Below are 27,682 nucleotides of genomic sequence, written 5' to 3' on the forward strand. Positions count from 1 at the left end.
GATTTCGGAAATGTATACCAAGTGTGCGAACTGCACTTAATTGTACTAAATTTAGAACAAGTTGGTTTAAGTTGATTGGGTTGGTTTTGTATTGGGGTCCCTATTTGTGGTGGGTTTGTGATACAGAGGTAGTTTTGGAAATGTGTACTACAAGTGCTCGAAAAGTACTAAATAATACAATTTGGTATTGGATGAACAGATAATGCATGCTTTGATTATTCCGTGGATTTTTTAAGAATATTCCATAGACAGCAAGGAATTAGACTCCAAAGACGAGGAAAAGGAGTCTCCATAGACGATTGACTGGAAGCTAATAAGGGATCTCTATAGACGGCAGGTGAGGAGTTTCCAAAGACGACTGAATAGAGTCTCCAAAGCTACTTTCAAGAACTCTACCAGCTTTTGAATAGAAGACTTTTCAAAAAAAACTTCCGTCGAAAACAAAATCTCCATTTCGGGAATAATTATTTTAGAGAAATAATTTCTTACATTTTTTGAAAATATCTCTTTATTATTGTTGCAGATTTTAAAACTGAATGTCGTGAAAATTGAAAGTGTTATTGTTTTAATAATTTATCTCTCAATTTGAATATAATTTTTGTTATGAATGGAACCAGTTTTTTACAAAAACAAAATTTAAATTATTAGCCTGAATAAAGAATCAATGACCGGCTTTTAATTAGAGTAAACATTGTTGACAATTAAATAATTAAAAGTGCATTAATTTCGATGAAATATCTAAAATCTTTAAAATACTCGCATACAAATGGTTGTGGGGTAATGGAATAGGGGTTTCCTCCAAAATTTTGGAATATATTGCTCTTCAAAAAAATTGCACCCACTAAATAAGCGTCGAAATTGTTTCAGTAGGTCAAATTTATATAAGTTTCTAAATTTCTTGAAATTTCCTTCCCCTCAGCTTTTGAATATTACACTGCATATTTTTTTCGAATTTTATTTCATTTTTTTAATTACATTCAATTAAAAAAACACATTTAATTTTTATCATATTGTGTAATTTTCTTCAAGATATGGCTCATACCGGCTGGATTATCAGCTGGCACCATATGACCGGCACGATTGATCCAGAACATGCTGAAATTGCCGACAGTCTTTTCATAGCCTTCCAAAACACGATCGACACTGATGCCCAAACGTGGTGCATTCAAATACTCGTTGCGATAACTCCAACGCATCTTTTCAATCCAATTGACGGTACCGGGAGTGGCACAGATCAAATCCAATTGACCGGAGAAAACAGAAACACGCAAGGGAGTGTGGTCCAAGAGTTCATTTACTGGAAGAGAATATAAAAACAAGAAGAGAAGAGATGAGATGATATGATATGAGATAAGATAAGAAAAGAAGAGAAGAGCGGGGTTAATAAAATTGCTATAACTTATATATAGTATAAGAGAGAGAGAGAGAGAGAGAGAGAGTCGATTGAAGAGCTGAAAGGGATTTTATCAGGGGTGCTCAAAACCGTGTTCTAGAACATGAAGAAAAAAAAGAGATAATTTAAGAGAAAATTAAAATTCTGTTTTTCTTTATATTTTACTGTTCTATTTAATTGTTTTTAAACACGAATGTTTGCAAAATAGTTTATAAAGCAAATGGATAAAAAATATTTGTATAAATAATGACTTAGCACTGTTTTGTTCTTGATTTAAATAAGCAAAGAGAAATTTGACGGAAAACAGATATTTCTTCTTGAGCACCCCTGGTTTTATACATCTAATAATTCTTAAAAAAGAGAAATGAGAGTAGCTAATAAAAAATGATCTCTTGAGAGTCATTTTATCTACAGTGTGCAACCAATTTCAGACTGCTGTTTATTGCTATTGTTTACAAAAGCATTTTGGTGAGAATTTTCCAGAAAATAAGTTATTCGTGATGGAATTCAAGCGTGATAGTGAGATTTCTTTATAATTGGCTGAAAAACCACAAGTGGCTATCGTTAGTGCACTCCAGCATTTAAATGTGAACAAATCTTTTGTGTCTCATATCATCGCTCATTACCGTGATACTGGTAGCGTAGCTTGTCGTCAAGGGAGTGGGATGGTTCGAAAAGTAAAGAAGCGACTTGATCGAAACCCGTGTCGCAGTGCCCGAAAAATGGCTCGTGAGCTGAACATATCGCAATATTCTATTCGCAAATATTGAAAAATGAGCTCGGGGTAAAGCCATTGAAATTCCAAAAAAAAAATTGCAATAACTTATACCGCAACAGAAAGAAAATAGACTCAAAAGAGCTAAAGAGATGCTTCGCTTGGCAGAAGGTGGTGAACTGCCGAATTTTGTTCTCTCCGAAGAGAGAACATTCGTTGTCCTGTCCAGCAGTTTGTAAACAACCAACATGATCGTGTTTACTTGCCAAAGAGGTCAGCTGAAAATGTGCACCTTCGTTTGGCCACCAGAACTCAAGCGCCTGCCATGGTGATGGTGTGGCCGCCATAAAACCCGATAGGCCGCCATAAAAGCCGCTCCTATTAATCGACCGTGGCATCAGAATAAATGCCGAATATTATGGCGAAAATATTCTGGAGGGTGTATTAAAGCCTTGGTCACGCAAACATTTTGGCCGCAGACCTTGGACATTCCAACAGGACTCAGCACCATCACACTCAGCACGCCACCGCCACCCAAGAATGGTTACAAAATGAGGTTCCTCGATTTATTTCCAGCGCACAATGACCACCAAAATCTCCGGATACCAATCCGTTGGACTATTGTTTCTGGAGTATTTTGGAAAGTAAGGTTGGCACTAAAACCTACCGAAGTGTCGATCACCTCAAGCAAGTACTTCGCCGGGAATGGCCCAAAATACCGCAGAGCAACATTCGGGCAGCAAAATGAGGTTCCTCGCTTCATTTCCAGCCCACAATGGCCATCAAAATCTCCGGATACCAATCCGTTGGACTATTGTATCTGGAGTATTTTGTGAAAGCAAGGTTGGCACTAAAAAATACCAAAGTGTCGATCTCCTCTAGCTGGTACTTCGCCGGGCCGCAGAGCGACATTCGGGCAACGTGTGACGGTTTCATTGGCCGTTTGAAGTCTATAATTTGTGTCAATTCGAACAAATCTAAACTTATTCTAAAATTTGATGCTATTTCCGACATTTTTTGCTTTCATTCATAAAAATTAAAAAAAAATAAAAATTATGGCATTTGACTTTGTTGCAGTTTTTTTAAGGACCCGGGACGCTATTATAAGACCTCTTGAAAGCTCTGCAATCATAAACTATATGAAGTTTTTCTTTCAAGGTCTTGTTCCCATGTAAGACCCTTTGGAGATATTCTATTTTTAATAGTCTTTTCAAGGTTTATCGCATCGACGTCGCAAAAGGTCATCATCCATTGACGTCTTTTTGGGATATTTTTGATCTAAAGACCTTCAACAACATTTTTGAACTGGGGGTCTAATTTCGATCCTATCCTTATTTAAGGATCAATTTAATCAATTTATACGACAAACCTCCAACCAAATCTTCATCAAAATTCTGCTTACCAATGTGGATAACAGGCTTCATAAAGTCACCCATTTGACGGGAAAAAGTACTGCCACTCTGAGAACCCCATTTGACCTTGGAGGGAATACCCAAGGCCTCACTGACGGGACCACGCATTAAATTTTCCAAGATTTGGTCACGGTCTTCATCAATATCGAATTTAACCAGGGTGCGGTACATTTGTTCTAAAAACAGGAGAGAAATAGAGAAAGAGAAAGTTTAAATTAAATACTCTTTAATTCTCTAAAAAGAGAAAGAGAGGGAGAGAGAGATTTCCTCACCTTTGTAGTTGTTGGTCTTGAGCAGCATGCGAGTATAGGCATCACCACGGGTTGGCTTTTCAATATTATAGAAATCAACACCCTTGGATTCTCTCAACAAGACACCTTGGGTGTTACTCCATTGGATGGTGGCTTGGGTCCATTTCTCCTTTTCGACCAATTCCAAGGTTTTGTTGGCAGCAACCATAATGTTCTCATAACCATCTTGATCAACAATGCCCTGGAAAATACAAAAATTACTCTCTCAGTTCACTTTGCTCTCCCAGGGGAGTGGGAGAAGGGAATCCTGCTACTTACCATATTCAACAAAAGTGGCGCCCAAGCCAACACAGAATCAATTGGCGATGTCCAGGGATCACCCAAGTTCACCGATTTCAAATTGCTCTTCAGCTCTCCCCTCTGGATGGCATAGTACAATTCCAAGGCGAATTCGGGAGCCATTTTTCCACCATAACTTTCACAGAAAATATGCAATGGAACATCTTCGAATTCAGGATGCAATTCATAGAAACCTTTCATGAATGCGACCAAATCCTTGGCAATGGCATTGTTGGTGGAAGTCAATTGCAAGATATTGTCGACATAAGAGAAACCAGAACCCACAGGGTTATCAATGAACAGCACATTCATATCCTTGACCCAGGTCCAGTTACGATATTCTCCGTACAAATCGAGGGGACCCAACTCCTCAAAATTGCCATAACCGGTGGAGGAGGCTCCAGGACCACCTTGCAACCAAATGGCCAAGGGGCGTTCAGTGTAGGCAGACACATTGGCCGTGGTGTAATACAACCAATAGAACATATGGGCCCCAGTGCGCACATCTACGAAACCCCAATCTTGTTCACCGGGACCATAGCCAGTTTTTGCTGGAAAATGAAAAAAAAAATATTAAAAATATTTTTTCAGGGACTAAAATAGCTCGAACAAGGACCAAATAAACGTGGGTTGTTTTTAAAGAATTATATTTCAAGGGCCAAAACAAAGTGGATTTTTTGAAGAATATTCTTTCAAGGACCAAATAGACGTGGATTTTTTAAAGAATATTTTTTCAAGGACCAAATAAATGTGGATTTTTTAAAGAATATATCTTTCAAGGACCAAATAAACGTGGATTTTTTAAAGAGTATTTTTTCAAGGACCAAATATCAAACGTGGATTTTTTAAAGAATATTTTTTCCAAGGACCAAATAAACGTGGATTTTTTAAATAATATTTTTTCAAGGACCACATATTAAACGTTTATTTTTTAAATAATATTTTTTCAAGGACCAAAAGACCAATAAACTTGGATTTTTTAAAGAATATTTTTTCAAGGACCAAAAGACAAATAAACGCGGATTTTTTAAAGAATATTTTTTCCAAGGACCAAATAAACGTGGATTTTTTAACGAATATTTTTTCCAAGGACCAAATAAACGTGGATTTTTTAAAGAATATTTTTTCCAAGGACCAAATAAACGTGGATTTTTTAAAGAATATTTTTTCCAAGGACCAAATAAACGTGGATTTTTTAAAGAATATTTTTTCCAAGGACCAAATAAACGTGGATTTTTTAAAGAATATTTTTTCCAAGGACCAAATAAACGTGGATTTTTTAAAGAATATTTTTTCCAAGGACCAAATAAACGTGGATTTTTTAAAGAATATTTTTTCCAAGGACCAAATAAACTTGGATTTTTTAAAGAATATTTTTTCCAAGGACCAAATAAACGTGGATTTTTCAAAGAATATTTTTTCCAAGGACCACATAAACGTGGATTTTTTAAAGAATATTTTTTCCAAGGACCAAATAAACGTGGATTTTTTAAAGAATATTTTTTCCAAGGACCAAATAAACGTGGATTTTTTAAAGAACATTTTTTTAAAGTACCAAATAAACGTGGATTTTTTAAAGAATATTTTTTCCAAGGACCAAATAAACGTGGATTTTTTAAAGAACATTTTTTTAAAGTACCAAATAAACGTGGATTTTTTAAAGAATATTTTTTCCAAGGACCTTCAATAAAAGTTAAAGTGAATTTTTAAAAATAGTTTTTCTGGGGCTTCCAGAGATGGACAAATGGGTTTTTTAAAAATATTTTCTTTTGGACTTTCCCAATTCCAAAAGTGGATTTCTTAAGAATGAAAATTTTTCCAAAAAAAATTCTAGGACATCCAAAGATAGAAGAGTGGATTTTTTAAAAATAATTTTTCGAGGAAAAATATTTTTCCTAGGATTTGCAGACACCGAAAATTGGATATTCTTAAGAATATTTTCTCCAGAAATGGAAAAGTGGATGTTTTAGAAATAGTTTTTCTAGAACTGTCAGGAATCAAAAGGTGGATTTTTCAAAAAAAAAATTGTAGGACCTCCAGGGATCGAAAAGTGTATTTTTTAGAAATAGTTTTTCTGAGACTTCCAGAGATGGAAAAGTGGATTTTTTTAAAAATATTTTGTCTTGGACTTCCCCAATCCCAAAAGCGGAATTTTTAAGAATATTTTTTCTAAGACTTTCAAAGATCGAAATGTGGATTCCAGCGATTGAAACATCATTTTTTATAAAAAATATTTTTTTAGGACTTCCAGAGATGGGATTCTTTTATGGCTTATGTAAAAGTCCCCCAAACCGAATAGTGATTTTTTTTAAATATTTTTTCTAGGACTTTCAGAGACGGAAGTGTGAACTTTATAGAAATAGTTTTTCTAGGACTTCCAAAGATTGAAACAACGATCCTAGAGATTGAATCGTGGATTTTTACTGAAATATTTTTTCTAGGACTTTCAGTGATGAAAAAACGGATTTTTTAGAAATAGCTTCCCGGAGATCGAAAAGTGAATTCCAGGTATTCAAAAGTGGATTTTACAAAAAAATAAAATTTGTATGACTTCCATAGATGGGAAAGTGTATGACCTCCAGAGATCGAAAAGTGGATTCCGGGTAATGAAACGTATATTTTGTAAAAAAGGATTAAATTAGTATAACCTCCAGAGATGGAAAACGGCGATTTAATAAAAGGCCATCTAGAGATAAAAAGCGGATTTTTAGAAAAAAAATTTCTAGGACTTCCTGAGATCGAAATATGCATTTTTAGAAAATATTTTTTCCAGACTTCCAGAGATAAAAAAAATTGAATTAATTTTTAAATATTTTTTTTTTTTCAAGGACCAGTTGAGCTCTTAATTTGGATTTTTTCAGAATGTTTTTTAAACATAGTTATGGACTTGGATTTTGAAAAATAGTTTGTCAAGGATCAACATAACTCAGATTATCTACGAATATATTTTAAAGAATCTAGAGATCTCTAAACTCATTTTTGATATTTTTCAACAAAGCTCTTAGACTCGATTTTTAAGATTTTTTCTTTTTAGAGGGCCATTTAAACTTCGCGGTAGAAATTAATAATATTTTCCAAACCGCCATCTCACTCATAATCTAATCCAAAATATTGTTCAACATCTTTTCATCAGCTTATCTGAAAAAATACAAGCTTTTAATTAAAACCATTTTGCAGATTACACCCGAATCGATAATTCGCTAACAATTTCTCTCAAATCTAAAATTTCACATGTTCCGTGTACGTAATAAGCGATAGTGTTTGCCACTCCGATTATTGCAATACTTTCCAACGCCTGCGATTGTAATCTAATCGGCATTAAATTCGTGACCGACCGTCCGACCGACCGACCGCCGTAGATTTTTATTTTAAACTTTTCATTATCGATGGCCGCAACAATATCTCTTCGAATGGGTAAACAGTAGTTTAATCTAAATTGATTTGTAGCAATCATTTTATGGATAGGCCAATAAATTAATTTGATATGGCTATGATTTAAGAGGGGGCTAGCTAGCTTGATAGCTAGCCAGCTAATGAAATCCCACAACTTGCGACAACTCAAGTGACATGTTTACCAGCTTTACCGGGGCTCTCTAGTGCTGAGATAATTTGAAGTTTATTATGTGGAAATTTGCTGAAATCAAATTTTGCAAAATATTGTGGGCAAATCGTTTTCGAAAAGATACGATTTTTTATTTCCAAGAATTTTTATAGTTTCTAATTTACGAAATGTTTAAATAAACAAAAAGGAGGAGCAGAGAAATTTCAGAATTCAATTTATAGATTTCGGGGGTTTCAATAAATGTATATTCGGACAAAAATTCTATGTTGGAAGAAAAGGAACCTTTTAATATGAAATAGTGCAAAGTGCTTCTATTCTTAGGATTATAATATATGTAGGAGCTCTCTCCACAGAAGAGCCTAAAATAATAATTTTTTAGGGTAGAACACCTCTGAAAATATCATGATATATATATATATATATATATATATATATATATATATATATATATATATATATATATATATATATATATATATATATATATATATATATATATATATATATATAATATATATATATATATATATATATATATATATATATTTTTTTTTTTTTTTTTTTTTTTTTGAAAATTTATTATTTAAAAATAGCCGGAAAATTCTTGAAAAATATTTAAAAATATCCATGACTCCCTGTCCCAAAGTCATCTTGAAATTTTCAAGGTCCTCGTCAAAGTAAATGAATATTACGGTGTATATAAAATCTTTAGTTATATACAAAATTTTGTGAAAAAAAACATCTATAGGATTTTTATACCATCCACCATACTATGGGGGGTCTATTAACTTTGTCATTCCGTTTGTAACTCCTCGAAATACTCATATCAGACCCAACAAAGTATATATATTCTTGATCAGCGTAAAATTCTAAGTCGATTTAGCTATGTCCGTCTGTCCGTCTGTCTGTCTGTCTGTTGTAATCACGCTATCTTTCGAATGAATTGAGATAGGTGGCTAAAATTTTGCACACATGTTTATTTTTCCAGTAAGCAGGTTAAGTTCGTAAATGGGCCATGTAGGTCCACGTTTTCATATAGCCCCCATATAACGGTACCTCCATATATTCGGTATTTTGATGATTTTAGCGACATTATTCACCGGAATTGTTTTAAAATTGGTATTTGAAGTTCGTTATGGGAACTACAGCCTGTGACAAAAAATTGTCTGTGCAGGTCCACGTCTTCATATAGCCCCCATATAACGGTCCCTCCCTATATTCGGTATTTTGATGATTTTAGCTACATTATTCACCGTTTATTTCAAGTTTCGAATTTGAATATGGTAATGGCTTATGACAAACAATGTCTATGTATGTCCACGTCGTATAAACCCCAAAATAACGGCTATATTCGGTATTTTTAAAATTTTAACAGAATTTTTAAGGATTTTATTTTTTGAAAATTTCCAAATTCGTTGCAAATGGTGGAGGGTATTAAAATTTCGGCCCGGCCGAACTTACTGCTTTTTAACTTGTTTCTAATAAAAATTCCAATACTTATTTGATAAAAATCATAGAAAATAGATAAAGTTATTTTTGTTCAGAGGCTCATAGTGAAATTTGATTTGGAACATTGTAACCTTTGACACTATTCCCGAAAAAAATAAGTTTTTTATGAGATTTTGACTCAGTTTCGAAACATTTAAAACAATAAATTTGAATTCAGCATCAGAGTACATTTTCCAAAAAAAAATCGAAGTCTTTAATGATGGAAAAATGAATTTTTTAAAATAGTTTTTTTAGGATTTCCAGGGACTGAAAAAAAATTTTTTAAAGAAAGATGGACTTTTCCAAACAAACAAAATGGGACCTCCAGAGATGAAAAAGTGAATTTTTTAGAAAAAGTTTTTGTAGGACTTCCAAAGATGGAAAAGCGGTTTTTAAAATATTTTTCTAAAACTTCCAGATAACCGAAATGTGAGTTTTTTAAGAATATTTTTTAGGGCTTCCAGAAAACTAAATTTTTTAGAAATCATTTTTAGGACTATCAGAGATCGAAAATTAGATTTCTAAGACTTCCAGAGATCGAAACATGGATTCTAGAAATTCAAAGGATTTTCTAAAAATATTTTCTTTAGAAGTTTCCCATGCCGAAAAATTGAGTTTTTAAGAATATTTCTTGAACTTCTAGAGATGGAAAAGTGGATTTTCTAAGAATATTTGCTGCAGGACTTCGCCACACCGAAAAGTAGGTTTTTTAAAAATAATTTTTTAAGACTTACAGAGATAGAAACATGGATCCAGAGATGGAAAAGCGGATGTTTTAAAATATATTTTGAAGACTTTCAGAAACTGAAAAATGGATTTTTTTCTGGGACTTTCAGAAATGGAAAATTGGATGTTTTAGAAACAAATTTGTAGGACTTTCAGTAGTGAAAAGTAGATTTCTAAGAAAAAGTGGATTTTTTACGATTTGTTTTTCTAAGATTTCTAGGGATTGAAAGGTGGATTCCAGAGATGGAAAAGAGGATTTTTTGAAACATTTTTTTTTAAAACTTTCAGAAACCAAAAAGTGTATTTTTTTAAAAATACTTTCTTTAGGACTTCCTCAAACCGAAAATTGATTTTTTAAGGAATTGCTTTTCTAGGACTTCCAGTGATGGAAAACTGAATGTTTTATACCCTCAGCCAAATGGCTAGAAAGGGTTTATATCATTTGATACCGCAAAAATGCTTAATCGAAATAACGGTTTTAGACCCTAGGTCTGTTTGGACCAAATCCGTTTCAGGACATTTAGAGTCGATGCAGCAAAGTCCGTCCGTCCGTATCCCTGTTTGGCTGGTGCGCATGATAACTCTCAAAGAGAATATTTGCTCCAACTTTGCAAATCCTAATATTTGCGTCAGTGCTAGGTCAGGTGTGAAAATGGACAATATCGCTCCACTCCATCAAGTAGCTGCCACACAAATATTCAAATTTTTGAAAAATTACAACTCTCATAAAATGTGATATAAGAGTCCGATTGTCTTCAAATTTCACCCATCCCAATATTTTTTTTAAATCTGGTGTTAAGATGAAAGACATCGGTCGACTCCTTTTGGTACCTCCCCCACAAAGGGTTAAAAATTTGAATATCCATGAAGCTCATAAAACGCGAAATTAACAACCGATTCCATTCAGACCTGGTACATTTCAATATTTCCATCAACACAGGATCTTTTATAAAGGCGGTATAGATCGGACTATTCCTTTTGGTACCACCCCCACAAAGGGTCAAAGTTTTGAATAACCAAAACGTTTATAAAATCCGAAATTAACATCCAGTTCTCTTTAAATTGCACACACAATATTTTTATTAACCCAAGATCTGATGTAAATATGTGATATATAGGTTCACTCCTTCCGGTAAGGGTCAAAATTTTGAGTATACATGAAGCTCATAAAATGCGAAATTAAAATCCGATTCCATTCAGACTTGGCACTTTTCAATATTTCCATCAACACAAGATATGTTATAAAGATGGTAGAGGTCCGACCATTTTTTTTCTGGTACCTCCCCCACAAAGGGTTCAAAATTTTGAACAACAAAACGCACATAACATCCGAAATAGGCATCCGGTTCACTTAAAGTTTAACACATCCCATTATTTCTACTAACACAAGATCTGCTGTGAAGATGGAATATATCGGCACACTCCTTCTGGACCTTCCCCACAAAGGGCCGAAATAAGCATTCACATTTCACTCATCCACACATTTTTGCTAACGCAAGAGTTCTTGTGAAGATGATAGATATCTGCAAACCTCTTCTGGTACCTCAGTCAAAAGGGGTCGCAAATTTTCTATGCTCTTATCTGTCATAACTTGTGAAACAAGTCAGCGATCCTTTACAACTTGCTATATCCAAATCTTTCTCTCAGCCAGAAACCTGAGGTGAATAGGGAATTTATGATTTCGCATAAAATCCGGATATAAATGTTCGGTTTTCTTGTAGTTTTGTCAATACCTATATTTTTATCTATATTTGATGAAGTGTAAAAATTGAGTACTACGGTCCACTATATCTGGTACCTCACACACATTTCAACATTTTCTAAAAATTATCAGATATCTCATACTCTTATAAAGTAAAAGAAGTAGTCCATATAGTCCAAACCTGGCACATAGCAATAGTTATATCATATTTATTCAGGTCCGATACGAAATGAACAATATTGACCCATACCTTCGGAACCCACTCCATAGAGGGTCAATAATTTCAATAATCATAACAGAAATCAAAATATATTTAAATGGTCGAACATTGGATGAGGGTATAGATCGGTCGGCAAAACCCACTGATACTTTTTAACTTGTTGTTACAGATTTCAATTTTCCATCATTATTTGCATTTATATGTATTAAGTCAAATGACCTTGCCCTACTGGAAAATGTCACAAACCGAATTGATAAGTTTTAGCCCATTTTGTCACCTTACATAGAACTCTTTATAAGCCCAACATTCATTTTATACCCTCCACCATGGGTAGGAGGGTATATTAACTTTGTCATTCCGTTTGTAACACCTCTAAATATTCGTTGTAGACCCCATAAAGTATATATATTCATAATCAGCATAAAATTCTAAGACGATTTAGCGATGTCCGTCTGTCTGTCTGTCCGTCTGTCTGTCTGTCTGTCTGTCCGTCTGTTGAAATCACGATAGAGCCCACATTATTTGACGTAGACCTTTGAAATTTGGCACAAGTGTGTGTATTGTCCCTAGGATGGTTGGTATTGAAAATGAGATATATCGGTCCACGTTCTGGTATAGTCCCCATATAACGGTACCTCCCGATATTCGGTATTTTGATGATTTATGCCACATTTTTTCACGGATTTATCTGAAAATTGGTATTTGTAGGTCATGACGGGTCTCTGAGCGTGTGCCAAAACATTGCATGTATAGGTCCACGTTTTGGTATAGCCCCCATATAACGGTACCTACCGATATTCGGTATTTTGATGATTTATGCCACATTTTTTCACGGATTTGTCTGAAAATTGGTATTTGTAGGTCACAACGGGTCCCTGAGCGTGTGGCAAAGCATTGCATGTATAGGTCCACGTTCTGGTATAGTCCCCATATAACGGTACCTCCCGATATTCGGTATTTTGATGATTTATGCCACATTTTTGCACTGATTTGTGTAAAAGTTGGTATTTGTGGGTCATAATGGGTCCTAGTTCGTGTGGCGAAACATTGTAATTATAGGTGCACGTGTTGGTGTAGCCCCTATATAACGGTACCTCCCGATATTCGGCATTTTAATGTTTTTTGCCACATTTCTTCTAATGTTCTTTTACCTTAGGGTGGAGGGTATTAAAAGTTTGGCCCGGCCGAACTTAATGTTTTTTTACTTGTTACAACTCGTATCGGCAACATACATTATTTGATATGTACGGATATATGTGTGTGTATATACAAACAATTACCATAATTCCCGCACAATTTTGCTGATATTCTCAAGCCAATTCTAAAGCCTGACAATTCCTGTATTTAGAATCATTTATTTTTTTTTTAAATTTAAATTAGGTCAAAATCCGTATCAATTTCTACGGCCAATCGCCCAAACGTTTTATTTACTTCCAATTATTGTCTAATTGTCAATTCACTTCACTTCCAGTGTGGTTTTATTTCTATTTATTCTCACATTTTTCGTGTGCTATAATTTTCACTTTCGTTTCGAATAAAGACGATAAAACAACAACAACAAACACACAAACTTACCACTCACTGTGGTAATGGCCGCAAAAGCCACTACGGCCGCTAACATCGAAACGATCTTCATTATGGATGCGTTGCCTGGTCACGTCTTGGGATGCCGCCGAACAAAATAATAACACGAACTAAATGTTGGGAACAACGAAAGCACCGATTGTTGGTAGCCTTCTGGCTGGTCTAAGTGCGAATGCCTAACTTTTATTTGTTAGCCGTCAATCCCAATCATGTTCGAAATGATTACAACAACTGTTGTATTTTTATGCTGAATTTAGCCCGCTAATCTTCTTTTACACTCCGAAAGGTGTTTGAAATCAACCAACCGTTAGTGGTGGAAAGAGAAAGAGTTCTTGGCGTTTTGTGTGTGAGGGAGAAGAGAAAATTGTCAATGTGAAGAGAGTATTTGAATGGGAGATCACGAGCTTTTGTAACGGAAGAGAAAACGTGGCATGGATTTTTTAAAGAATATTTTTCAAGGACCAAATAAACCTGGATTTATTATAGAATATTTTTTTCAAGGATCAAAGACAAACGTGGATTTAATAAAGAATATATTTTAAGGGCCAAAAAAACTTGGATTTTTAAAGAATATTTTTTCAAGGACCAAATAAACAAATCCACCGTTTAAAGAATATTTTTTAAGGATCAAGTAAACGTGGATTTTTTAAAGAATATTTTTTAAGGATCAAATAAACGTGGATTTTTTAAAGAATATTTTTTCAAGGACCAAATAAACGTGGATTTTTTAAAGAATATTTTTTCAAAGGACCAAATAAACGTGGATTTTTTAAAGAATATTTTTTCAAAGGACCAAATAAACGTGGATTTTTTAAAGAATATTTTTTCAAAGGACCAAATAAACGTGGATTTTTTAAAGAATATTTTTTCAAAGGACCAAATAAACGTGGATTTTTTAAAGAATATTTTTTCAAAGGACCAAATAAACGTGGATTTTTTAAAGAATATTTTTTCAAGGACTAAAAAGCCAATAAACGTGTATTTTTTAAAGAATATTTTTTCAAGGACTAAAAAGCCAATAAACGTGGATTTTTTAAAGAATATTTTTTCAAGGAGAAAAAGACTAATAAATGTAGATTTTTTAAAAAATATTTTTTCAAGAACCAAATAAACGTGGATTTTTTAAAGAATATTTTTTCAAGGACTAAAAAGCCAATAAACGTGTATTTTTTAAAGAATATTTTTTCAAGGACTAAAAAGCCAATAAACGTGGATTTTTTAAAGAATATTTTTTCAAGGAGAAAAAGACTAATAAATGTAGATTTTTTAAAAAATATTTTTTCAAGAACCAAATAAACGTGGATTTTTTAAAGAATATTTTTTCCAACGACCAAATAAACGTGGATTTTTTAAAGAATATTTTTTCCAAGGACCAAATAAACGTGGATTTTTTAAAGAATATTTTTTCCAACGACCAAATAAACGTGGATTTTTTAAAGAATATTTTTTCCAAGGACCAAATAAACGTGGATTTTTTAAAGAATATTTTTTCCAAGGACCAAATAAACGTGGATTTTTTAAAGAATATTTTTTCCAAGGACCAAATAAACGTGGATTTTTAAATAATATTTTTTCTAAGGACCAAATAAACGTGGATTTTTTAAATAATATTTTTTCCAAGGACCAAATAAACGTGGATTTTTTAAAGAATATTTTTTCCAAGGACCAAATAAACGTGGATTTTTAAATAATATTTTTTCTAAGGACCAAATAAACGTGGATTTTTTAAAGAATATTTTTTCCAAGGACCAAATAAACGTGGATTTTTTAAAGAATATTTTTTCCAAGGACCAAATAAACGTGGATTTTTAAATAATATTTTTTCTAAGGACCAAATAAACGTGGATTTTTTAAAGAATATTTTTTCCAAGGACCAAATAAACGTGGATTTTTTAAAGAATATTTTTTCCAAGGACCAAATAAACGTGGATTTTTTAAAGAATATTTTTTCCAAGGACCAAATAAACGTGGATTTTTTAAAGAATATTTTTTCCAAGGACCAAATAAACGTGGATTTTTTAAAGAATATTTTTTCCAAGGACCAAATAAACGTGGATTTTTTAAAGAATATTTTTTCCAAGGACCAAATAAACGTGGATTTTTTAAAGAATATTTTTTCCAAGGACCAAATAAACGTGGATTTTTTAAAGAATATTTTTTCCAAGGACCAAATAAACGTGGATTTTTTAAAGAATATTTTTTCCAAGGACCAAATAAACGTGGATTTTTAAATAATATTTTTTCTAAGGACCAAATAAACGTGGATTTTTTAAAGAATATTTTTTCCAAGGACCAAATAAACGTGGATTTTTTAAAGAATATTTTTTCCAAGGACCAAATAAACGTGGATTTTTAAATAATATTTTTTCTAAGGACCAAATAAACGTGGATTTTTTAAAGAATATTTTTTCCAAGGACCAAATAAACGTGGATTTTTTAAAGAATATTTTTTCCAAGGACCAAAAGACCACTAAATGGCCGATAATAGTGGATTTTTAAAAAAAATATTTTTTCAAGGACCAAAAGACCACTAAATGGCCGATAATCGTGGATTTAAAAAAAAATATTTTTTCAAGGACCAAAATACCACTAAAATTACGATAATCGTGGATTTTAAAAAAAAATATTTTTTCAAGGACCAAAAGACCACTAAATGGCCGATAATCGTGTATTTTAAAAAAAATATTTTTTCAAGGACCAAAAAACCAATAATTGCCGATAATCGTGTATTTAAAAAAAAAATATTTTTTCAAGGACCAAAAAAATATTTTTTCCAGGACCAAAAGGTCAATAAACGAATACTTAAAAAAAAATCAAGGATCATCTGTTCTTCAAGATCCTCCTGACTAATAAACGTGGATCTTTTAAATATGTTTTTTTCAAGGATCATATTTCTTCAAGATCCTTCTGACCAATAATCGTGGATCTTTCAAATATTTTTTTCAAGGATCTTAAAGAAAAGATTCTACTGACAAATAAACGTGGATTTAAAAAAAAATCAAGGATCAAGGATCTTAAAGGAAAGATACTTCCACAAATAAACGTGGATTTTTAAAGCATGTTTTTCAAGGATCAATGATCTTAAAGAAAAGATTCTGCTGACCAATAAACGTGGATTTTTTAAGGATTTTTATCCAGAATCAAGGATCTTAAGGAAAAGATCCTTCTAAAAATAAACGTGGATTTTAAAGCATTTTTTTCAAGGATCTTGAAGAAAAGATCCTGCAGACCAATAAACGTGGATTTTTAAAACATATTTTTCAACGATCAAGGGTCTTAAAGAAAAGATCCAGCTGACCAATTTTTTCCAGGATCAAGGATCTTGAAGAAAAGATCCTGCAGACCAATAAAAGTGGATTTTTAAAGCATTTTTTTCAACGATCAAGGATCTTAAAGAAAAGATCCTGCTGACCAATTTTTTTCAAGGATCAAGGATCTTAAAGAAAAGATCCTGCTGACCAATAAACGTGGATTTTTAAAGCAGGTTTTTCAAGGATCAAGGGTCTTAAAGAAAAGATCCAGCCTGATTCTTTAATTTTTTTTCAACTGACCCGTAAAGGTGGATTTAAAAAAAATTCAAGGGCCTTTAGCCAGGTGAATTTTTAATTCTTTTTAAGGACCATCAGCCTCGTGGATTTTTAATTTTTATTTCTTCAAGGATAACATATCCATAAAATTTATTCAATCTATGGATGACCTTCCGAAGTTAGTCCTATAGAATATTTTTCAAAGTCCTTCCGGTTATTGAAGGCCTTTTAAAGATCTTCTGTTTATAGAATATATTCCAAAGGTGATATGTCTATGGAAGACATTTAAAAGGCGTTCTGTCTATTGTGGGCTGGCTTCTGGCCTCTATCTGTAAAAGACTTATTGAAGATCTTCCTCCAGTAGACGTCAGAGGTCCTGTGAAAGATCTCCTGTCTATAGAAGACATTTGACAAATATTTCATCAATAGAAGACCATCGAAGGACCTTCCATGTTTAGAAGACATTTAGGCCTTAGATCTTAGACCTTGATAAGTTCATCTGTCTTTAGAAATATTTTTGTCTATAGAAGGCTTCAAGCTCCTTTCCAAGACTTTCTCTATAGAGAAGACCTTTCAAAAGGCTTCAATCTATAGAAAAATTTTTAAAGAACTTCTGGGTATAGATGACCTTTTAAGGGAAATTTTGGCAATAGAATGCTCTCAAAACTTTTCCTGTCCACAAGAGTCATTTTAACTCAATTCGGTATATGGAAGATCTTCACAGGACCTTCTATCAACAAAAGAGCTTTACTATATCTCCTATACTCTGACGGCGGATATTTATATTTTCTCTTGCTATAGTTCCAAGAACGCAATTTCCCCAAAAAAAATGTTAAATTTTTATCTTGAAATTCTCTCTCCTTTATTCATTATCCAGTCCCGTACATTTCTTCAATATATAATTCATAGCCACAGGATTGTCAACAGGAACAACATGCCCAGCAAGATTTACCCAAAACAGAGTAAAATTGCCGCCACTTTTTTCATAGCCTTCTATATTTCCCTCAATGTTAATGGCCTGTCGAGGGGCTCGAAAATATTCATCACGATAGAGCCAACGTAATTTGTCAATCCAATTGACCGTGCCTGGAGAGGCACAAACCACATCCAATTGGCCTGCGAAAATGCTGACTTTTACATTGGTTTTATTTAGAAGTTCTTCCACTGCAAAGGGGAGTAAAAAAGGAAATAAGAGCGTTTCTCTCTCTCCCTCTCTCGACTTACCAATGTGAGTGGCTGGTTTCAGGGAATCCTCTCTGAGAGCCTCAACTAAATCATCTTTAATCACTTCCCATTTGACGTGTTCTGGTATACCCAATGCCTGGCCAACTCGTCCACGCATAAAATCTTCCAGTGTTTCTTCATCATCTGCAAAAAAGGAAGAATAAAAGAGAAGAAGAAGGATAATCGGAATAATTTCTAATATGTAATATGCTCACCAGTATCTTCGTAATATTTCAAAATATTATAAAAATCCACATCATGGGTTTCTTCTCCTATCAAAGTGGTCTGATTCGTTTCTACTTCGTCGGCTTCAAGCCATTTTTCCTGCTCAATTAAATGCAAGGTCTTGTGGGCCAATTCCGTTATTTTGTCATGCCCCTGGCGATCCACTAAACCCTGAAAGAGAGAGAATTTTAAGAGGACTACCGAAGGGTTTTTCCTTCAGAAAAAATGTTATCCATGGCAAAACTTAGGATCGTCTATTAATAAAGAAATATAGAAGGACAAATCTCCCAAAGGTCTTCCAAAGGTTTTCTATGATTAGAGGACCTAATAAACATCCTCTAAGAGAACAAAACCTTAAAAAGGAATTTTATATTTTTAAAATTTCTTTCAAAGTTCTCGTTCACTAAAGCCCCGTTTACTCATTATGTTAGAGTCATATGTTAAGTGACTTTTTCCACAATTATCTGTAGCATTTTTGTAGCATACTTTAAGGAGGCCTCAATTTTTTTTTGGAAAAATTCACTTTGCATATGACTCTAACAATATGTGTAATATAGCATTTAGAGGACGTTTGTTAGTTCCTCTAATATTAGAAAACCTCTCAATGAACTGGGAAATTTTCCTGTTAAAAAAAAGCTTTAGAAAGCCTCTAGAAGGTCTTCTATTTATAGAAGAAAGATTCTATTTATATAGTCAGGTCCTACGAAGAACTTTATCTATGAAAGATCTTTCAAAGGTATTTTTTCTGCCTATGGCAACCTTTCACAAGGGTTACCATAGGCATATAGCATATCCTATTCCTATTCTTACCAAATGAAACAGCAGTGGCGCCCTAGCTAAAATCGAATCAATGGGCGATGTCCATGGACCACCAATAGCCACTGATTTCAAATCGCTTTTCACTTCTCCTCGCTTCACAGCCTTATACAATTCCAAGGCAAATTCTGGAGCCATTTTACCACCATAACTTTGTGAAAAAATATGCAATTGGACATCTTCGAATTCGCGATGCAACTCATAGAACTTCTTCAGGAAAGCCAGCAAATCTAAAGCAATTTCATTATTTGTCGATGGCAGCAGTATCACATTGTCGACATATGAGAATCCACTACCCAATGGACTATCAATGAATAATACATTCATTTGCTTAACCCAAGTCCAGTTGCGTTCGTTGCCATGCCTATCGATGGGGCCCAACTGCTCGAAATTGCCCATACCAGTTGATGAGAGGCCGGGACCTCCTTGCAGCCATATTGCCAGGGGGCGTTCTGTGTAATTGGCCACCTCAGCAGATGTGGTGTAGTACAGCCAATAGAACATATGGGCACCGGGTCGTATATCAACATAACCCCAATCCTGTTCACCGGGTCCAAAGCCAGTTTTGGCTAAAAAAAAAAAAAACAAAAATCGGAAAAATTATTTTTTTGTTTGGTCGGGGACCTGGTTACTAGGGCTAGAACTTACCACAGCCTTTGGTTACCATTGTAATAAGTGTCCATAGCAGAAGCTGAATAGTTTTGTTTTTCATCTTCGTCCTTTGTTAGATATGGATGAATAGAGAGATTTGAGCGCTACGCATGGGTCTCCCAGGAAGTATCAACTTAGACTGACATTAAAAACAAAATTGGAACATATATTTTTGCTATGAACTGGGTCAGATGGCCTAATATAAGCAAGGGACTCCCCAGAGACATGGAGAAGCTGATAGCAAAAAACCTACATAAGGTTCCTACAGTAAAACCTACTATTACTGGACCACAGAAATCAAAAACCAAGGCGTGGCTTTTTTAAGAAATTATTATTTCAAGGATCTCCAAAGAGTGGAATTTTTTAAGAAATATTTTTTTAAGGACCAACAAGGCAAGGATTTTTTAAGAAATATTTTTTAAAAATTTTTGGATTTTTTAAAAAATATTTTTTCAACAACCATTTTTTTAACAATAAATATTTTTTTAACTACCACCAAGGAGTGGATTTTTTAAGAATAGTTTTTTGAAGGACCAAGAAGGCGTGGATTTTTTAAAAAATATTTTTTTCAAGGGTCAACAAGGCGTGGATTTTTTAAAAAATATTTTTTTCAAGGGTCAACAAGGCGTGGATTTTTTAAAAAATATTTTTTTCAAGGGTCAACAAGGCGTGGATTTTTTAAAAAATATTTTTTTCAAGGGTCAACAAGGCGTGGATTTTTAAAGAAATATTTTTTTAAGGACCAACAAGGCGTGGATTTTTAAAGAAATATTTTTTTAAGGACCAACAAGGCAAGGATTTTTTAAGAAATATTTTTTTAAGGACCAACAGGGCAAGGATTTTTTAAGAAATATTTTTTTAAGGACCAACAAGGCAAGGATTTTTAAGAAATATTTTTTCAAGGACTAACAAGCCGTGGATTCTTTAAGAAATATTTTTTCAAGGACCAACAAACCGTGGATTTTTTAAGAAATATTTTTTTCAAGGACCAACAAGCCGTGGATTTTTTAAGAAATATTTTTTCAAAGACCAAGAAGGCGTGGATTTTTTAAGAAATATTATTTCAAGGACCATCAAAGTGTGGATTTTTTAAGAAATATTTTTTCAAAGACCAAGAAGGCGTGGATTTTTTAAGAAATATTTTTTCAAAGACCAGGAAGGCGTGGATTTTTTAAAAAATATTTTTTTCAAGGACCAACAAGGCGTGGCTTTTTAAAAAATATTTTTTTCAAGGACTAACAAGGCGTGGATTTTTTAAAAAATATTTTTTTCAAGGACTAACAAGGCGTGGATTTTTTAAAAAATATTTTTTTCAAGGACCAACAATGCGTGGATTTTTAAAAAATATTTTTTTCAAGGACTAACAAGGCGTGGATTTTTTAAAAAATATTTTTTTCAAGGACCAACAATGCGTGGATTTTTTAAAAACTATTTTTTTCAAGGACTAACAAGGCGTGGATTTTTTAAAAATATTTTTTTCAAGGACCAACAATGCGTGGATATTTTAAGAAATATTTTTTTCAAGGACCACCAAGGCGTGGATTTTTAAGAAATATTTTTTTCACGGACCAACAAAGCGTGGATTTTTTTAAAAAGTATTTTTTTCAAGGACTAACAAGGCGTGGATTTTTTAAAAAATATTTTTTTAAGGACCAACAATGCGTGGATTTTTTAAAAAATATTTTTTTCAAGCACCAACAAGGCGTGGATTTTTTAAAAATATTTTTTTCAAGGACCAACAAGGCGTGGATTTTTAAGAAATATTTTTTTCAAGGACCACTAGGACGTGGATTTTTTAAGAAATATTTTTTTCAAGGACCAAATAGGCGTGGATTTTTTAAAAAAAATATTTATTTTAACCACCACCTAGGCGTGGATTTTTTAAGAAATATTTTTTCAAGGACCACCAAGGCGTGGATTTTTAAGAAATATTTTTTTCAAGGACCAACAATGCGTGGATTTTTTAAAAAATATTTTTTTCAAGGACTAACAAGGCGTGGGTTTTTTAAAAAATATTTTTTTCAAGGACTAACAAGGCGTGGATTTTTTAAAAAATATTTTTTTCATGGACCAACAATGCGTGGATTTTTTAAAAAATATTTTTTTCAAGGACTAACAAGGCGTGGATTTTTAAGAAATATTTTTTTCAAGGACCACCAAGACGTGGATTTTTTAAGAAATATTTTTTCAAGGACCACCTAGGCGTGGATTTTTTAGGAAATATTTTTTCAAGGACTACCAAGGCGTGGATTTTTAAAAAATTATTTTTTTTAACCACCACCTAGGCGTGGATTTTTTAAAACAATATTTTTTTTAACCACCACCTAGGCGTGGATTTTTTAAGAAATATTTTTTCAAGGACTACAAAGGCGTGGATTTTTTAAAATAATTATTTTTTTTAACCTAGGCATGGATTTTTTAATAAATATTTTTTTTTCAACCACCACCAAGGCGTGGATTTTTAATAAATAAATATTTTAAAAAATATTTTTTTCAACCACCACCAATGCGTGGATATTTTAATAAATAAGATTTTAAAAAATATTTTTTGAATCACCACCAAGGCGTGGATTTTTTAATAAATAAATATTTTAAAAAATATTTTTTTCAACCACCACCAATGCGTGGATATTTTAATAAATAAGATTTTAAAAAATATTTTTTGAATCACCACCAAGGCGTGGATTTTTTAATAAATAAATATTTTAAAAAATATTTTTTTGAAACAGCATCAAGGCGTGGATTTTTTAATAAATAAATTTTTAAAAAAAATATTTTTTGAAACAGCATCAAGGCGTGGATTTTTTAATAAATAAATTTTTAAAAAAAAATATTTTTAGAATCGGCACCAAGGCGTGGATTTTTTAATAAATAAATATTTTAAAAAATATTTTTTGAATCAGCACCAAGGCGCGGATTTTTTAATAAATAAATATTTTAAAAAATATTTTTTGAATCAGCACCAAGGCGTGAATTTTTTAATAAATAAATATTTTAAAAAATATTTTTTGAATCAGCACCAAGACGTGGATTTTTTAATAAATATTTTTTTCAACCACCACCAAGGCGTGGATATTTTAAAAAATATTTTTTGAATCAGCACCAAGGCGTGGATTTTTTAATAAATAAATATTTTAAAAAATATTTTTTGAATCAGCACCAAGACGTGGGTTTTTTAATAAATATTTTTTTCAACCACCACCAAGGTATGGATATTTTAAAAAATATTTTTGAATAATTTGACTAGGTCAGTAATGAGTAGGTTTTACTGTATGAATCTTATGTAGCTTTTTGCTATCAGCTTCTCTAATGCTCTGGGGACTCACTTGATAATATTTGGCCATCTGTTAGGTTTCATAACGCAAAAATTCCATCTACATTGTTTTTCAATGCCAGGCAAAGTTAATATTTCATTTGGGACCCATGTACGGCGCCATTCGTTAGACCGCAATTTTATTTTCTAAATTATTGAAGGAGAAATATGGGAAGCCAATATATTCAACTTATACTATGGACACTAATTTCAATGGCAACCACGGGCTGTGGTAAGTTCTAGACTTAAGTTAATTAAACTTTCCAAAAAATCTATAAATTTTTCCTATTTTCCAGCCAAAACTGGCTACGGACCCGGTGAACAGGATTGGGGTTACATTGATATACGACCGGGTGCCCATATGTTCAATTGGCTATACTACACCACAGCTGATGGCGTGGCCAATTACACTGAACGCCCCCTGGCAATATGGCTGCAAGGTGGTCCCGGCCTCTCATCAACTGGTCTGGGTAATTTCGATCAACTGGGCCCCATCGATATGCATGGCAACGAACGCAACTGGACATGGGTTAAGCAAATGAATGTATTATTCATTGATAGTCCATTGGGTAGTGGCTTCTCCTATGTCGACAATATGACGCTATTGCCATCCACAAATAATGAAATTGCCTTGGATTTGGTGGCATTTTTGAAGAAATTCCTTGAATTGCATCGAGAATTTGAAACGGTTCCATTGCATATTTTCACCCAAAGTTATGGTGGTAAAATGGCTCCAGAATTTGCCTTGGAATTATATAAGGCTGTGCAGCGTGCGGAAGTGAGTTGCGATTTGAAATCGGTGGCCATTGGTGGTCCATGGACATCGCCCATTGATTCCATCTTAGCTAGGGCACCACTGCTATTTCATTTGGTAAGAATAAGTGTGTGAATTCGGAAGTTGTTTCATAAATAGGAGAACTTTTCAAGGGTTGCCAAAGGTGGAAAAACTAGTTTCTGAGAGTATTCCATAGGAATAAATCGTCCATAGGTGTTTCTATGGCAAGAGATTATCTAGAGATTGCCTCAGGGTCGTCTTTTGAAGGAAATCTTCCAAAGACCTTCCCAATGACTCCATGTTAAGGAAATCGAACGAAAGATTGGAATACATAAAGCGCTTATTTGCCTGGCTTAAGTCATCGGCTTGCTTCTTCATACAGGGTGAGATAAAAAAACTGCAACAAAGTAAAATGCCATCAAGGCAAAAAATGTCGGAAATAGCATTAGATTTTAGAATAAGTTTAGATTTGTTCGAATTGGTCATCTTTGGCACGAATTATGGCCTTCGAACGGCCAATGAAACCGTCACACGCTGCCCGAATGTTGCTATGCGGTATTTTAGTCCATTCCAGGCGAAGCGCTTGCTTGAGGCAATCGACACTTTGGTATTTTTTAGTGCCAACCTTGCTTTTCAAAATACTCCAGACACAATAGTCCAACGGATTGGTATCCGGAGATTTTCGTGGCCACAGTGCGCTGGCAATGAAGCGAGGAATCTCATTTTTTAACCATTCTTGGATGGCGCGTGCTGAGTGCGATGGTACTGAATCCTGTTGTGCTGATGTCCAAGGTCTGCGGTCAAAATATCTTCGTGCTCAGGCTTTAATACACCCTCCAGAATATTTTCGCGATAATATTCGGCATTTATTCTGACGCCAAGGTCGATTTAAACGAGCGGAGATCGACCATCGGCTGTTATGGGTGCCCACACCATCACCATGGTCGGCGCTTGCGTTCTGGTGGCCAACCGAAGGTGCACATTTTCAGCTGACCTCTTTGGCAAGTAAACACGATCATTTTATTTATTTACAAACTGCTGAACAGGACAAGGAATGTTTTCTCATCGGAGACGGAGAAAACCAAATTCGGCAGTTCACCACTTTCGATCAAGCGAATCAACTCTTTAGCTCTTTGGAGTCTATTTTCTTTCTGTTGCGGTATAAGTTCTTGCACTTTTGGGAATTTCAATGGCTTTACCCCGAGCTCATTTTTTAATATTTGCCGAATGGAATATTGCGATATGTTCAGCTCACAAGCCATTTTTCGTTCACAGCGACGCGGGTTTCGATCAAGTCGCTTCTTTACTTTTCGAACCATTTCTGCTGATGTTGCTGTTTTCTTCCGTCCACCTACTTGACGTCGGGCTACGCTACCAGTATCACGGTAACGGGCGATGATACGAGACACTACAGATTTATTCACACTGAAATGCTGGAGCGCTCTAACGATAGCCACTTGTGGTTTTCCAGCCGAATATAAAGAAATCACACCATCACGCTTGAATTGCATCACGAATAACTTTTTTTCTGGAAAATCATCACCAAAATGCTTTTGTACGCTTGTAAGCAATATAATGAGCAGTCACTGGAATAATTTTAACAGCTGTCGGACGAGTGGCTTAGAAATGACAGCAGTCTGAAGTTGGTTGCAGTGTTTTTATATAATAAAAGAGTAAGAGTAATAAAGGAGTTTTAGGTTGACTTAGTTCGATTTTGGCCCTTTGCTCCGAAGAAGCCAGCAGATGACTTAAACCATCTAAAAAGAGCGTTTTATGTATTTTCGCCTTAAGAGATCTCAACATGAAGTTGGTGACAGCATTGGCTCGAAATCTTCACTTTTTAAAGGCAGTTGTCAACTGTGTTTGACAATAGATCCTAACAAGGTAGTCAATTACAAACTTTTGCTTTAAACCAATATTAACCGCCACAAACTAAACTTTTTCAATCTCAAATATGAAGGAACTTTAAAAAATTTAAGGCCTCCTAAAGGTCTAAAGATGAAAGCACATAAAAGGCTTTTCTGACTGGCTTAAGTCATCGGCTGGATTCTTCGTAGAGGGCATGGCAGAAGAATACAGGTAGATGCATCAACGCTTGGGAGCATTGATATGTCAAAAAATTTAAATGATTTTTCAAATGTAAGTAGATTTTTATATGTTTTCATATACGACGTCATTTGGAGGTTATAATTATTCGCGTTTTTCAACAAATTTAAATAATTTTTCAATCAACATTTTCAATTCCAAAATTGGTTTGACAGTTCATTGTCCCAGCAGCTGTGTCGATGCGTCTACCTATATTCTTCTACAATGGTAGAGGGACAAAGGAGTTTTAGGTTCACTTAGTTCGATTTTGGCCCTGCTTTGTTCTTTTCCAAAGTAGCCAGCCGATCAAAAAAACGTTTTATGTATTCTCACCTTTAGTTTTCCCATGGATAGATTTCCTCTGTTGTTTACATTCAAAAATAGAAAACCTTTCATTCGTCTCCTAAAAGCCTTTCTGTTTTAGGGCTTAGTAGACCAAGAGGGCCATGATCAAATAATGAAATTGGCTCATAAAGCTTTGCATTTGGTGGAGCAGAAAAAATGGATTGCAGGCGACGTTGTGGAAACAGAATTGACCACTTTCATTGAGCAAAAAACCTATAATGTGGATTTCTATAATATTTTGAAATATGAAAAAGAAAATGGTGAGCATTAGCATATTCGAAGCTATTCCAGCTCTCACTTTTTTCTATATTTTATCCTCCTTCCTTTTTACAGTTCATGAAAAAAAGTTGGAAGATTTTATGCGTGGACGAGTTAGCCAGGCATTGGGTATACCACAACACGTACACTGGGGACTCCATGAAAACGATATATTTGAAAATATTAAAGGAGAAATTTTAAAACCAGCCACTCACATTGGTAAGTCGAGAGAGGGAGAGAGAGAGAGAGAGAAAAGCTCTTAGGTTGAGAATACATTAAACGTTGTTTTTTGAATGGCTTAAGTCATCAACTGGTTTCTTCATAGAGGAACAAAGGAGTGTTAAGTTGACTTAGCTCGATTTTGGCCCGAGGCTTCTATCTTTTCCGAAGAAGCCAGCCGTTTACTTAAGCCAGTCAAAAAAACGAGTTATGTATTCTCACCTTTATTTCTTATTGTTTCACCCTTTTCAGTTGAAGAACTCTTAAACAAAACCAATGTTAAAGTCAGCGTTTTCACGGGGCAATTGGATGTGATTTGTGCCACTCCAGGCACGATCAATTGGATTGAGAAATTGCGGTGGCTCCATCGTGATGAATATGTGCGAGCTCCCCGTTTGCCCATTCGCATTGATGGAAATATTGAAGGCTATGAAAAAAGTGGTGGGAATTTTACTCTCTTTTGGGTAAATCGTGCTGGGCATGTTGTACCTGTTGATAATCCTATGGCTATGAATTATATATTGAAGAAATGTTCAAAGTTAGACAATGAATAAAAAGAGGAGGAAATTCAAGATAAAGATATAAATAAATGTTCTCAGAGAAATTTGATTATTGGAATTTTTTGCAGGTCTTCTACAGGCAAGCGACCAGTCTTAAGGTGGGAATACATAAAGCACTTATATGCCTGCTTAAGGCTGGAAATACATAAAGCGCATATTTGGCTGGCTTAAGTCATCGGCTGGCTTCTTCGTAGATGAACAAAGGAGTTTTAGGTTGACCTAGTTCGATTTTGGCCCTAGTCTCCTTTGTTAATTTCCGAAGAAGCCAGCCGATGACTTAAGCCAGCCAAAT

General features: G+C 33.9%; 3 protein-coding genes across 3 annotated transcripts; 1 reads left to right on the forward strand and 2 right to left on the reverse strand.

The window, feature by feature from the left end:
• Positions 1–946: 946 nt before the first annotated feature.
• LOC101887853 (retinoid-inducible serine carboxypeptidase) lies at positions 947–13,566 on the reverse strand. The gene is made up of 5 exons (XM_005186470.4): positions 13,384–13,566; positions 4,090–4,661; positions 3,793–4,012; positions 3,511–3,696; positions 947–1,297 (listed from the first exon to the last, which is right to left on the reverse strand). The coding sequence occupies exons 1-5, from the start codon at positions 13,442–13,444 to the stop codon at positions 996–998; spliced, it is 1,341 nt and encodes a 446-aa protein (XP_005186527.1). The 5' UTR covers positions 13,445–13,566; the 3' UTR covers positions 947–995.
• A 4,205-nt stretch (positions 13,567–17,771) lies between these two features.
• Positions 17,772–19,969, reverse strand: LOC101888021 (retinoid-inducible serine carboxypeptidase-like). Its single transcript, XM_005186471.4, has 5 exons — positions 19,833–19,969; positions 19,179–19,753; positions 18,359–18,539; positions 18,144–18,287; positions 17,772–18,083 (listed from the first exon to the last, which is right to left on the reverse strand). The coding sequence occupies exons 1-5, from the start codon at positions 19,894–19,896 to the stop codon at positions 17,782–17,784; spliced, it is 1,266 nt and encodes a 421-aa protein (XP_005186528.1). The 5' UTR covers positions 19,897–19,969; the 3' UTR covers positions 17,772–17,781.
• A 3,249-nt stretch (positions 19,970–23,218) lies between these two features.
• On the forward strand, positions 23,219–27,600 carry LOC101888372 (retinoid-inducible serine carboxypeptidase). Its single transcript, XM_005186473.4, has 5 exons — positions 23,219–23,380; positions 23,445–24,019; positions 26,433–26,613; positions 26,687–26,830; positions 27,083–27,600. The coding sequence occupies exons 1-5, from the start codon at positions 23,317–23,319 to the stop codon at positions 27,382–27,384; spliced, it is 1,266 nt and encodes a 421-aa protein (XP_005186530.1). The 5' UTR covers positions 23,219–23,316; the 3' UTR covers positions 27,385–27,600.
• Positions 27,601–27,682: the final 82 nt, after the last annotated feature.

This window comes from Musca domestica, unplaced genomic scaffold, assembly GCF_030504385.1.
Source record: "Musca domestica strain aabys unplaced genomic scaffold, Musca_domestica.polishedcontigs.V.1.1 34, whole genome shotgun sequence".
In the NCBI taxonomy this organism is placed as follows: Eukaryota; Metazoa; Arthropoda; class Insecta; order Diptera; family Muscidae; genus Musca; species Musca domestica.